Source organism: Octopus bimaculoides, chromosome 5 (assembly GCF_001194135.2).
Source record: "Octopus bimaculoides isolate UCB-OBI-ISO-001 chromosome 5, ASM119413v2, whole genome shotgun sequence".
NCBI classification, from domain to species: Eukaryota; Metazoa; Mollusca; class Cephalopoda; order Octopoda; family Octopodidae; genus Octopus; species Octopus bimaculoides.
The window spans coordinates 60,704,593-60,717,937 of record NC_068985.1 but is presented as its reverse complement, the minus strand read 5'-3'; the positions used below and the strand labels follow the sequence as shown (position 1 = coordinate 60,717,937).

The following is a 13,345-nucleotide window of genomic DNA, read 5'->3' as shown; positions in this document are numbered from 1 at the left end:
CATATATATACATATATATATATACTCATATATATATATATATATATATACATATATAAATGCATGTGTGTTTTTTCAGTGTGTACAAATAACACAGAAAAAATAGACATTTACCAGGGTAGCAAAAATTCAAAGAAGAAACAAGGATGCAATAACCTATCTATAAAGGTAGAAACTCTGGGTTAAAGTGATATGTTTTCTATTATATAGATAAACGAATAAATGGAGTTAAACACAGGTGTTATTCAAATTCTTTTACTTCTGACATATGTTTCAAAGACAACATTGGTATTATTCCAGAAGGAATAAAATGGTGTAAAACAATGCAATCTTTTCATCAGGAAAAGAATGAAACCAAACATATTAATAAGACATTTTAACAGAATGTGATGACTGTGTATAATGATGAAGGGAACGCTATGAAGCTTTTTTTAAAAAAAACGTTAGTAGATACAATGTCAAAGGTAACTTATAGAAAGAGGAGGAGGAGAAGGAAAGAGATTAGTAGAAAACTAATAGTGGAAAAATATAGAGCGATGGGTGAATTAGAATAAAGCTTAAAAGTGTGGAATTAGATATATTTAGTGGAAGTGAAATGTAAGAAGACAATCAAAGGTCAAATTATATAGAATGGTAGAAATCAGTTATATGAACTAAGGGTATGTTTCTGCCAATGTCTGCAATGATAAACATGTTCTATAAATGTGTTTACAAGGGGTTTCTTTGAGAATAGGATAAAAAAAAAAACAGTTCACTATTACAAAGCAAGCAAAAATAATAAAGGTTAAATAGTAATTCTGTTTACGTTTGTGTAACTGAAATATTTTGGTTTGATTATATAGTCATTGGTGATACATTACTTTCTATATTCTGTAACTGTCACAATATACTTTTCTAGGCCTGAATTTTTAGTGGGGAGGGGGCCAGTTGATTAGACTGATCCCAGTAAACAACTGATACTTAATTTTTCGACCCCAAAAATATAAAAGGCAAAGTTGATCTCAGCAGAATTTGAACTCAGAAGGTAAAGACAGACGGTCATAATATACAAACATTTCTCATGGCACCAGTACACTGTTTACAGGTGCTTACATTTTTATGTTTTCCGTGAATCTTTCATGGGTCCAGCTAGTTATTATTATTAAAGGCAGTGAGCTGACCGAATCATTAGCATGCCAGGCAAAATGCTTAGCGGTATTTCATCTGCCTTCACATTCTGAGTTCAAATTCTACTGAGGTTGACTTTCATCCTTTTGGGGATGAGCACCAGTTGAGCACAGGGGTAATGTAATTGACTAGTTCCCTCCCTACAAATTTTCGAGCCTTTTACCTATAGTAGAAAGGATTATTATTAATACGATTATTATTATTTGAAAACTTACTCAGATAATCAGAAGAAATCTTGACTGAGGTTGATTTTAATGAATTTAAATGATTTCTAGTGCAAGTAAATTCTTTGTAAATGAAGTTTAATATAAATTTTACAGTATTATTTTCAGAGTTTTATGTGTGTGTAGCATGTATGTGTAAGAAGTTTATTTCCCAACTATGTGGTTTTGAGTTCAGTCCCATTCTGCAGCACTGAAAGAAGTTTGGTGTGTGTGCACGCATGCATGTGTCTACACCAAGAGTTTCAATTACTAAGACAGTATTTAGTATAATATTGATGTCTAAATTCTACCATAATTGAGGGACATCTGGTATATTAATATGTCTGTTTGTGTATGTATAGCTGTTGATATACATTTCTCAATGTGTCTGTTTGTGAAAGCATTCAGCATTATAAATATGCTTTTGTATATATTTGTCACTATAAATATGTTTGTGTGTGTGTAATTCTCAGTGCATGTGTGTGACTATGTTCTTACATATATGTGTCAATATTTCAGTCACTATATGTATATATGAATATGTATTTTCTCTTTCTATGCGAGTTTGTATATAATGAAGTCTGGGTCTCTCTCTCTTTTATGCATGTGTGTGTGTGTGTGTGTGTGTGTGTGTGTGTGTGTGAGTGTGTAATGTACATACGTAATGTACGTTTGTAATGTATGTATGTATGTATGCAAGCATATATGTATGCATATATGTAAATATATGTGCATATCTGGCTTTCTTTTACTGTGTATAATTCTACATATATGTGCATATGTAAAATCTCACTTTGCACAATACATAAATGCTTCTATGGGTATATATCAGATGGTGATTTCTTTGTACCATTGTGCATAAAGGAACTTGTGTGCATAATGTTTGTATGTATATGCATGTATGTATACATGTATATATGTATTCCAATGAAAGAGCTAGTTTCTAACCTAAAAACAAGTTCCTTTTCATTGGAATTTAGAGAACAGCAATATGTGTGAATGTATCAGCACGTGTATATATGTGTTTACTTGTGTGTATGCGTATACATGTTGTTCCATGTATGAATCTGTGTGTATACATACATACATACATACATCTTTGTATGTGTATATGTAGTTATTACAAGCTAAATTTTAGATACAAATGTATATATGAAGGTATTTGTGTATACATGCATGTATGTATCTGTGTATGTATATATGCGTGAATGAATATGTTTGTATCTGAGTATGTGTGTGTGTTTGTGTGTGTATATATATATATATATACACACACTATTATGCATCTATGAGTATATGTATATAGGCGTTTCTGAATTTATTTCATAGTAACTATCAAAGGAAATCAATTCTTCAATTATTCCAAGTGTTAAAGAATGGTAAAATTAAACTTCTTTCACCAAGATTGTTCTGTTGCATAAAACATCAGTTGTGAATTCCATATTTCAGAAAACAACTTTGATGAATTCTTTATTCCAAAAATACCAAAAATAACAAAAAAAAAAAAATAAAAAAATTAAAAAAAAAAGAAGCAATAATCAAAATAACTAACCCTCACAAAAAGTAATGAAATCACAAAGTATTGTAGTTCTTTAAAATCTAAAGAATTGCAAAGCGTAAGCATGTTTACATGAAACCTATTGAAAATAGAAGTTCTTCCGTGCTGCTTATATCAGAGAGCCAAATACCAAACTCCAAGAATAATGGTAGTGAAGTCTGTATTAACAGACTGTGGTGAAGTAACGATAACTGTATGTAAATTGACACTATGTCTGTATTGAGGGAAAGTAAATATTGTTCAAGAATGTTGCTTAACAAAGCTGAAAATTAGAATATCAAAGACTTTCTATAATTAATCCCAACAGATAAGTAATTGATACATAGGTATTGAAGGAATTATTTAGACATGAAGAATTCAGATAGGTGGTACTGCACTGAATGACCTAGTGTCAAGAGAATTACATTGCTACCTACCTACTTTGTCTAATTATTTTATGAATTGGTTAATTATTGAAATTTTTATTCCAGCTCATTTAGCAATGGTTTATTAGTAATAGTAGAAATAATAATACTCTAGTTTGATACTGTTTGAATCTCTCACTTAGTAGATTTTTTGTCTATGTGTATGCAAGCATATCTATATGTGTGCATGTGTCTGTGTATATGTTTTTGCTTTGACATCATACAACAATTGTAAATGAGTGTCACCATCATAAAAATGATGTTCATTTCCAGCCTTCCATGAAAATATTTCTGGCCATGGGAAATATCACCTTGCTTCAATAATAGTGAAGGCTGGCAATAGGAAAGGCATTTTGCTGTAGAAAATCTCTCTCAACAAATTCCATCTGACTGATGCAAGCATGGAAAAATGATGATGATGATGATGATGAGTGAGTGTATTAACATCATTTTAATGCCCACTTTTTCCATGCTAGCACAAGTCTCATTGAGGCAATATTTTTTCTTTTGTCAGATGCCCTACCAGTTACAAACCTTTATTTATTTCCAAGTATGCAACTATATCTCCTGGTCTTTCACATGACAAGGTCAATAGTTGAACACATTTTTGCAGCAGGTGGTGATTCCACTTATTTCAGTATTTATTTTAGTGTCAGCAATAGGATGATAGTCAGTCAAAATGCAACCAGGCAAAAACTGAACTCAGAACATAATGAAAATTATTTAATACCATAAAGTATTTTGTCCAATGCTTTACCAATTATGCTATTTACCTGTCATAGCACCCTAAAAGTTGTACTTCCATTGGCCATGAAGCTCTACCAATTCTACCATCCACCTACCATGAGACTCTACCAATACTACCATCTACCTATCATACAGGTATCTGTCATATCTATTTCAAAGTTCCCACTGCAAAGGTTTTAATAAACAGCATCCTGTTGTTACTAATTGCATCTGGTCATTTGGCCTGAGGTCTAATGAAATCCCAAACTCAGACATACAAGTTCATAAAACTTGTATCAGCTTTACAGTACTCCAAATACTTACAGCTGTGGACCATTCTGTATTATATATATATATATATATATATACACACATGTGTGTTTATGATGGCTGTTGACTCACCAATGTCTTCTTGTCACAAGCACTGACACAAATGAAGACATACAACAGTATTGCAGGAACCAAACTCTATCCCTTAGACAACAGAGGCACCGTAATAAGGATACAGTCCTAGGGGTAAGCAAGAAATCACAACTGCTCTCATTATAGGTGCAGGTGTTGCTGTGTGGTAAAAACTTTGCCTTCCAACCACATGGTTCTGGGTTCAGTTCTACTGTATGACACCTTTGGCAAGTGTCTTCTACTATAACCTTTGGCCAACCAAAACCTTTGTTGGAAACTGAAAAAAGCTTGTCATATGTGTTTGTGTGTGTGTCTTTGTGTCTGTGCTTATTCCCATCACTGCTTGACAATGTGTATAGGTGTGTTTATGTTACCCATAACTTAGGGAGCAAAAGAATAAGTACCAGGCTTAAAATAAAACTACTAAGGTGAATTCATTCGACTAAAACATATAAGAGATAAAGGACCTCTCCTATATCCTCTACAGTCTCATATGTAAGGGAACTATAAATGTGGCAGTATTTTATTATTGTAGATGTTTTTGGTACCTTAAAACTACAGCAAAAGGTCCATTGTCAGTTTGTGATATATATAAAAACCAGAAGCTTGATTTACACTTTAAAACAAAGATGGAGGTGGATTCAAAACAACCAACACATTAGATAATAATAAGTGGCAAATAATTGTATGACATAAAGGAAAAGACATTACCAATATTTAAGTGTACCCTTCTTCAATGTGCAATTTATATACACAAGGTAGATATATACATACATAAACATACTATCATTTGTTCCGAGTTACATTTCTGTTTAAATTTTATAACTTATTTAATGTAACATTATGCACACTTCTTATATTTTTCCCATTCTGTTGAATATGTTTTGTTCAACATTTATTTTCGTTTCTTTTTTTCTCTCTCTTTTGCTTCCCTCTCTCATCCACATTCCTCTCAGTTGCTTTCTGACTCTCTGACCTCCACAACTTTTTCTCTTTCCTCCCACTGCCACATAACCCATGGCCATTCTCATCTCTCTTCTTCATTTCCTTTCTTCACCTGACCATTGAGTTGAGCAATTACATTTCTCTTGTCTCCTCTACTTTCCAGTCCTATAGGACATTTTCCTTTTCTTTGCGTTACCCATATATTTGTCTTGTCTTAGAGCTGCATGGCCTTACATTGTTTGTATAATGTATATCTATCTTATTGTTTGTATATTCACATTTAGTTGTGTTTGTTCGCTATTTACTATTCCAGAAGCTTCTTGCTGCTGACACCACCAAAAGTGAACAATATTATTGTTAAAGGCATGAAATTGTAAGGATCTTTTGATGAGGAATTCGCTATGTCTCATCTTGTGTGTGAATCTTCTATTTGATCCTTTGTTGCATTTCTGTTCAAATTTTGAAACTATATATATATATGTATATATATATATACATACACACACACATAAAGCTTAGTATGACTCAGTATGACTTGGTAGCTTATGCCATGCTTTTGCTAATTGTTTTAATTGCATCTGTAGTTGTGAGCAGACATAAAAATTCTCTTGTCCCTTCCACCCTTCATCCAGTGGAACACTGAAAATGTGACAGCTAGAGAGAGAAAGAAAGAGAGAGAGAGGGGGAGAAGGGAGAGAGAGAGAGAGAGAGAGAGAGAGAGAGAGAGGGCGTGAGCATCAGCATTGGGTTGGTGTTCAGTTAAAAACTGAGTACACTGTGAAATGAAGTTCCTTACTTCAAGACAACACACCACCCTATCCAGAAATTGGACTCATGGTCTTATGATTATGAAATCAACACTTAACCACTAAACCAGGTGACTACACAGACACATATTATTGGTTGACCATGGGTTCTCTTTGGTTTGTCTGTCCTTTGACAAGTTTAAGTTTTCATCCCATAAAGTGTCCAAAAGTTCACCTTCCTTGCCAAGCATGTTTTCTGAGGTTGCCAGTTTAGCCATCAACGGCTTAACCAGGCACAGTTGTATTGGTTTGCACACACATACATACACTTACATACATAATATATACTCATACATGCATTAATACATACACGAAAAATATCTATAAATATGAAGATCTTTACCAAAATGTATGATTTCCCACAGAAGAATACCAAAAGCCCAAACATCAGTTGTAATGTTAAAGATACGTTCTTTAATAGATTCTGGACACATCCATCGTACTGGCAATGATGTCTGAAATGGAATAAAATAATAATCATAGACTGTGTCACTATGGATATTATTACATTGGCCATAATAGTATAATCATTGGTCAATCAATTATAAAAAAAAAAAATTTAATCATGTAATATATATATGGATCATTCAGTACAATACTAAAAAATTTAAATGGAAATATTTATATATATAAATAAAATAGAAATTATGTACACAAGTAGATGTATGACTGCTACTGTTATGTTTAGAGCTATTATTAGAGCTGCTGTTATGTAGATTTTCATAATTTGGTCTGCTTTCTGTATACTTGTCAATTAACTATTATACTGAGTAGATTCCATTGTTGTTGAACATCTATATCTATCTGGAACTTCAGGTCTTAGGACAAACGTAATGGTCTGTTATGGTTGAGCTCCTTTTGCATTTGGAACTTAAACCACGGGGTTCTAAACAACCATAATGGTGAAACATGCATAGGAACTTTAATTTAAACTTACATTTATCCTTATTTTCCATGCATGCATGCACATGTGTGTGTGTGCATATATATAAATGTATGTATTAAATGATTTTAACATTTCAAATATCTTTGTTTTGATTTATAATATTAGCAGGTTATTAAAACACAAAATTATCAGAATTTTATGTTGTCATAACAGCATATACACACAAATTGAGGTAAACAGCAGTGTATAAATAGACAAATAAGTACACTGTCCTATCACTATTCCAGTTTTTCCATTTCACTTGTGAATCATTTCATTGAGGTAAAACAGAACACAACACTGAGTGATATAAACTAGTGACACAACCCTAAAATGTAATAACTATTTAATGACCTCATGGCATACCTATGAAATAATAAATGTTTAACAGGAATCAGATGTGCAAGAAAGAAGATTAAACTGATATGGACAAGTGATGCAAATAGATGAGGACAGTTTGTGGATGGAACTTGTGGTAGAGGAAAACCAAAGAAGACATTGGATAAATGGTGAAAGCTGATCTCAGGACCTTGGACATCATAGAGGAGATGACAAAGGACTGGATGACTGACAATATATGGTATATGACACATTCCACCCATCTCAGTAAAACTGAGATTCTGGAAGTACAAAATGAATATCTATGCATAACTGAGTCCCTTGCACAATTTCCTCTTCAAGTAATCCTCATTACCCATCATTTCTATAATGGCAGTATTTTTCTGCGGTAATTAAATGTAAGCAGAACTGCATGCTTCACCAGCATCCCCTAATACAGCTCATCTTTTTCACAACACAAAACCATTTCACTTGATATCTATCCTTCATTCTTAATACTGCCCTCTCCATCTACAGTTTACATTGATCAGTCTATTGAGCCACAATATTCTCTCCTTCTCTATCACATTTCTTGCTCTCTTGATGCATTACACCTTCTACCTCACACACTTAAAACCTCCCTAACCACATATAATCTCTCTCTTTCTCTCTCCCTTCCCCTGTCTACTGTACCAGCATTACTATTCTGCTGCACTTCACTGCCCTTTTCCCTGTATAGCAAGTCATCTCTCACTCCACCTACCTCCCCCAACTTACCTGTATTATTTGTAATCCCCGCCCCCTTATCCACTAGTCACTAAATCCACTCTCAATTCTACCCAATCTCTACAGCTGTTGCTAACACTCCCCTACCTCCCCTCAAATGTAAACTTAACATCCTTTGATAATCGTTCTTTATTCATTATATTCACTTCTTCACCTTTTCCACATCTCTAACTATCCCTCACTCTCCCACACACTCTTGCAACCTCTACCCACTTACACTCCCTGTTCTTCGGTGCCCATTCACTTTCACCCATCTTGTACCTTGATAGTCCACCCTGACATTTCCAAACCACTGTTTTTATTGCTTTCCAATTTTGCTCTGGTTACTGCCACCCTCTCTTCTAAATGTGTGTAGACATGTAACTCCTCCACAGCAAGAAACCTATTGTGTTCTGTTCCTTTCTCTCATACCTTAACTCCTTGTCTCCTAGCATAAAGCTGCTTTCTTCCCTACTGTATTCCAGTCAGTCAAGGGAGATGTTAATTTTGCAAGCTGCATAGCAACCTCAGTGCCATGGAAAAAGCATCCAGTACACACTGTAAAATTGTTGGTGTTAGGAAGGGCATCCAGGTGTAGAAGTCACATCAAAGTAGACACTGCAGTACAATACAGCTCTTATATCCATCAGATCCTGTCAAACCATTCAACCCATGCCAGCATGGAATGTTAAACAATGATGATGATGATTTAATGATCTTATGGCGCACACTTATGAAATATAATAATCATTAGCATTATCATTAGCATTATGAAATATAATAATCATTAGCATTATCATAGAAAATTGTAACACTATCATTGAGATCTAAATACTTTGTAACACATCAGTGAACTTTTAGACAATAGATATAACTTATGCCATACCAAATATGGTCATGGAACAATACTGAGAACAAAAATGAGAAACAATAACTCCCTGTGTATAATTCACACTCATAGTTTTTAGGTTTAACAAATACTTTGCAAAAAAGTGAGTATAGGCATAGGTGGTAGGTGATATAAATATCCAGTATATTACTGACATTTTATTAATTTTGTAAGAATAAAAATAAAAGCTGATACTGGGAGGATCTGAACTCAGAATTTAGTGAGATGAAGTTAAACACTGTACAGTAGTAAATCTCTTATTCTATTATTTCTGTTCTACTAAGTCAACATTCTTACGAAGATTTGAATTTGAAATACTGTAAACAAGAACTGTGGAATCAGTTTACTTACTGCTTCATATAGATTCCGAGACATGACATCTTCCTGGAAACCAAAACCAGTCAACCTGATCACACCACCTTTTGCTACTAGAACACTGGCTGAAGTTAAACGGTAACTGATAAGCTGCAATGACACAAAGTGCAACAAAGACTTAAAGTACAAAAATGACATAAAGTATCACTTTGGATCAAGATAAGTTGTTAGAATTTTTTAAAAAAGAAAAAGAATATTCTTTAACAAATTTAAGATGTTTTATGAAACTCATCCCCACCACCCAACAGCGAACTTCTTGTAACCCTAAATATTTTTAATAATATAGTTGCTGGTTTGAAACCTTGACTACAGAGTTGTTTGATCATTTGAATAGTGTTAACTGTTCAGAAAAAATGTCATAACAGGTGACAAAACATGGGTGAATGGCAATAGTGTTGAAACAAAAATTGTAGTTATGTCAGTGGGTTGATTCATCATCACTGTAGTCAAGAAAAGTATATCAGAGACACAAAAGTGAAGACAATGTTAATTATAATCTTAAATGGAAGAGAATCATTTATCTTAAGTTTATTCCATAGAGTCAGACAATCAATAGAGATGTTGACTTGGAAGACATGGGACAAAGTATTGAAGGCTGATCTCAAAACACTGAGCCTTACAAAGGAGATAACAGAGATCATAGATATGTAGTGCATTGCTGTATTCAAGAAGACTCACCCACCACAACAGAATTGATATCCTAAAACCAAAGTTCCATGTAAAAAATATTGGCGTTGGTGCTACATAAAAAGAACTGGTGCTGGTGCCATGTAAAAAGTACTGGTGATAGTGCTATGTAAAAAGCACCAAGTACACTCTGTAAAGTGGTTGGCATTAGGAAGGGCATCCAGTTGTAGAAACCAAACCAAAACAGACTATAGAATCTGGTATGATCCCTAGCCCTGCCAGTTCCTGTCAAGCCATCAGCCCATGATGATGATGAAGATGATATATGATATTTACCTTAAATCTCAAGAGATGTTCCATTCCTCTCAAAATCTGGGTTGCCAAGTTGAGCATCATTTGTGGTGTCAGAGCATAATTACGCAATCTGACAGCTTGTTGGTGTCCAGAGTTAATCTCAATCTCCTGCTGACCGAGACGGTGCCGTTGTAGATAGTTTCTGAGTGTACCTTCTGCTGCATATTCTAACACAATCAGCTGTGGCTCTATGATGGAGCAGAAAAAAAAAAAAAACACAACACTTAAAGTTAGATAAGGAGTACAAGATCTAGAGTAGAGTAGAATAAAGAATATTTTAGTCGTAACTCTCCTTGCTCTACAAATTCACATCAATATCAAAATTAACCATCAATGTTCTTAATGCTTCCTTTTTTATTATGATCAGGAACTTAAATCTTGCAATTTCTGACATTGTGTTGTACTCTCTGGAAAGGTGCATAACTCTGCTTGCTCCAGTCTTCCTGTCTGACAAACCATGTTAACTTTAGAATACAGTTGTGAGCAATGATAACATTATGTAGAAGTTTTAAAATCAATATAAATATTTCTTTCTTTATTTTTGCATCCCTTAGATAGAAGAGGAAAGGCAAACCCATGGCCCTTTCTGGGGGCTCTAACAGGCCTGGTAGGAATGTATACAACAAAATGGGCTCTACTAAGGACACCAAAGGACCAGACAAATTAAGTCTACCACCTGAAAACAAAAATAGTTTTCTGCCAGGTTTCCACACAGTTTCCATCTACCAAGCATCATTCACAAGGCTTTTGCTGATCTCAGGTAGAAATAGGTTCCCTGTATTAGAATTAAACGCTAAAACTGCATAGATATAAAACAAACTTCTTGTTTGTATTCACACATGTGGAAATGTTTGTGTCTACACATGTCATAATATGTCTGTGCCTATATACATGTGAAATATATTTGTATCTATACACATGTGGCAATATCCATGAATACAAACATATTACAACAAAAGTTTATATGTTCACCACATATCTGACAATAATTGTTGATAAAGAAAAAATATAAGACAGGAAAATGAAACGGAGAAATTAAATAAAGGAAGTTTGTTACCATGGAGTGTATAACATCCAATGAGATGGATAATATTGTGGTGAGGTGGCAGCATTTTTAACACTTCCATTTCTTCCAGAAAGAACTTTTTTTCCTTGTCAGTGGCTTCAACTGAAACAGAAACAAAACAGGATTTAAAAGTTATCCCAAGTCAGTAAACAACAGCATCATCATCATCAGCAACAACAACAACAACAACAGCATCAACAACAACAACAACAACAACAGTAGCAGCAGCAGCCGCCGCCGCCGCCACCACCACCACCGTTGTTCGAAAAAAAGTTTGTTTTCTGTCTTCGTCTTTATGTTTTTGTTTCTCATTGTGTTTAATGTTTTTTGTGATGTCCTGTACCCATATATATATGCGTGTATGTGTACATATAGATGTAGGTATGTACATATATGTATGGATATATGCATATATTTATATATTATTCATATACATATATATATATATATATATATATATATATATATATATATAAATCATTACCAGTACAAACAAATGGTAGTATAGAAGAAATAAATGAACTTTTTAGAAGAAATGTACAGAGAATTTATGACAATTTACATAAATTCTAATATTTATATGTTATTTAATGTACACAGTATATAGTTAGGAGCTACAATTAGTTTCATACACTGAGAAATATTATCTAGACAAGTTTTAAAACATGCCTAGTGCCTTAAAGCAGTCTTTAGACTCGGGGTACAGACCCTGTACAAATTACATATTTTAATTATTCCTCTAGTATGTTAGTTGTGTAAGAGGTAGATTTGCTGTGAGGTTAATGTATTATGAATTGTATGGACAGGAGATCATATTTTACAATAGTAGCCCAGGTCAAAATACATAACTGAAACAGTGACAGTCTTCAATATGGACATCACACTGAACATAAATATTTGTCATTGTGATTCTCACCATTATTTAACCACTTTCGCAAATGTTCTGCTTATCTATTATATTGTTTTGAATTAATTATGTATTATCTCATACCTTTGAGATTTAAATGATGGATTATTTCTAGAATGGCAGTGTAGAGCAAGTGTGAGAGGCCACATCTGGCCAGTTTGAACATAAAATAGGTAGAATATTTTGGCTGGATATGGCCAGTTTAAATGCTAAAGGGATAAAGTCCACTATTCCATGCTTGAATGGATTGGATGGAATTTGTTGATGCAGATTTTCTATGGCAACCTTATCTGTTTCCAAGAAAGATAAATATTTACCTATATCCAAACATATTTTCCATGGAAGACTGGAAATGAACAACCTCACTTGTATAACAATGCAGCTCATTTACAACCTTTACATTTACACACACACACACACACACTTTGTGTTATGTTAAGAAGTGATGCACATTACCAGAATTCCTGACATGAATCAGATAGAACAAACCACACCAAATTCTTGTTATAGTACCCATGTGAATGGATTCGGGATTGGGTGGTATATACAAGACAGATTTTGCATAAGAAATGAAGTTCCCTTTTTATCTATTATACAATTATCTGAAATCATCATCATCATCATCATCGTTTAACGTCCGCTTTCCATGCTAGCATGGGTTGGACGATTTGACTGAGGACTGGTGAAACCGGATGGCAACACCAGGCTCCAATCTAATTTGGCAGAGTTTCTACAGCTGGATGCCCTTCCTAACGCCAACCACTCAGAGAGTGTAGTGGGTGCTTTTACGTGTCACCCGCACGAAAACGGCCACGCTCGAAATGGTGTCTTTTATGTGCCACCCGCACAAGCCAGTCCAGGGGCACTGGCAACGATCTCGCTCGAAAATCCTACGGGAGCCAGTCAGG

General features: G+C 34.1%; 1 protein-coding gene across 1 annotated transcript in view; it reads right to left on the bottom strand.

Annotated features, from left to right (window-relative positions):
- LOC106883548 (vascular endothelial growth factor receptor 2) overlaps window positions 1–13,345 on the bottom strand; it is a 306,024-nt gene that overhangs the window by 11,749 nt on the left and 280,930 nt on the right. The window contains exons 8-11 of the mRNA XM_052968063.1: window positions 11,522–11,632; window positions 10,447–10,652; window positions 9,460–9,573; window positions 6,555–6,666 (exon numbers count right to left, since the gene is read on the bottom strand). Of these exons, the coding sequence (XP_052824023.1) occupies window positions 6,555–6,666; window positions 9,460–9,573; window positions 10,447–10,652; window positions 11,522–11,632 (543 nt within the window). The remainder of the gene's footprint in view (window positions 1–6,554; window positions 6,667–9,459; window positions 9,574–10,446; window positions 10,653–11,521; window positions 11,633–13,345) is intronic.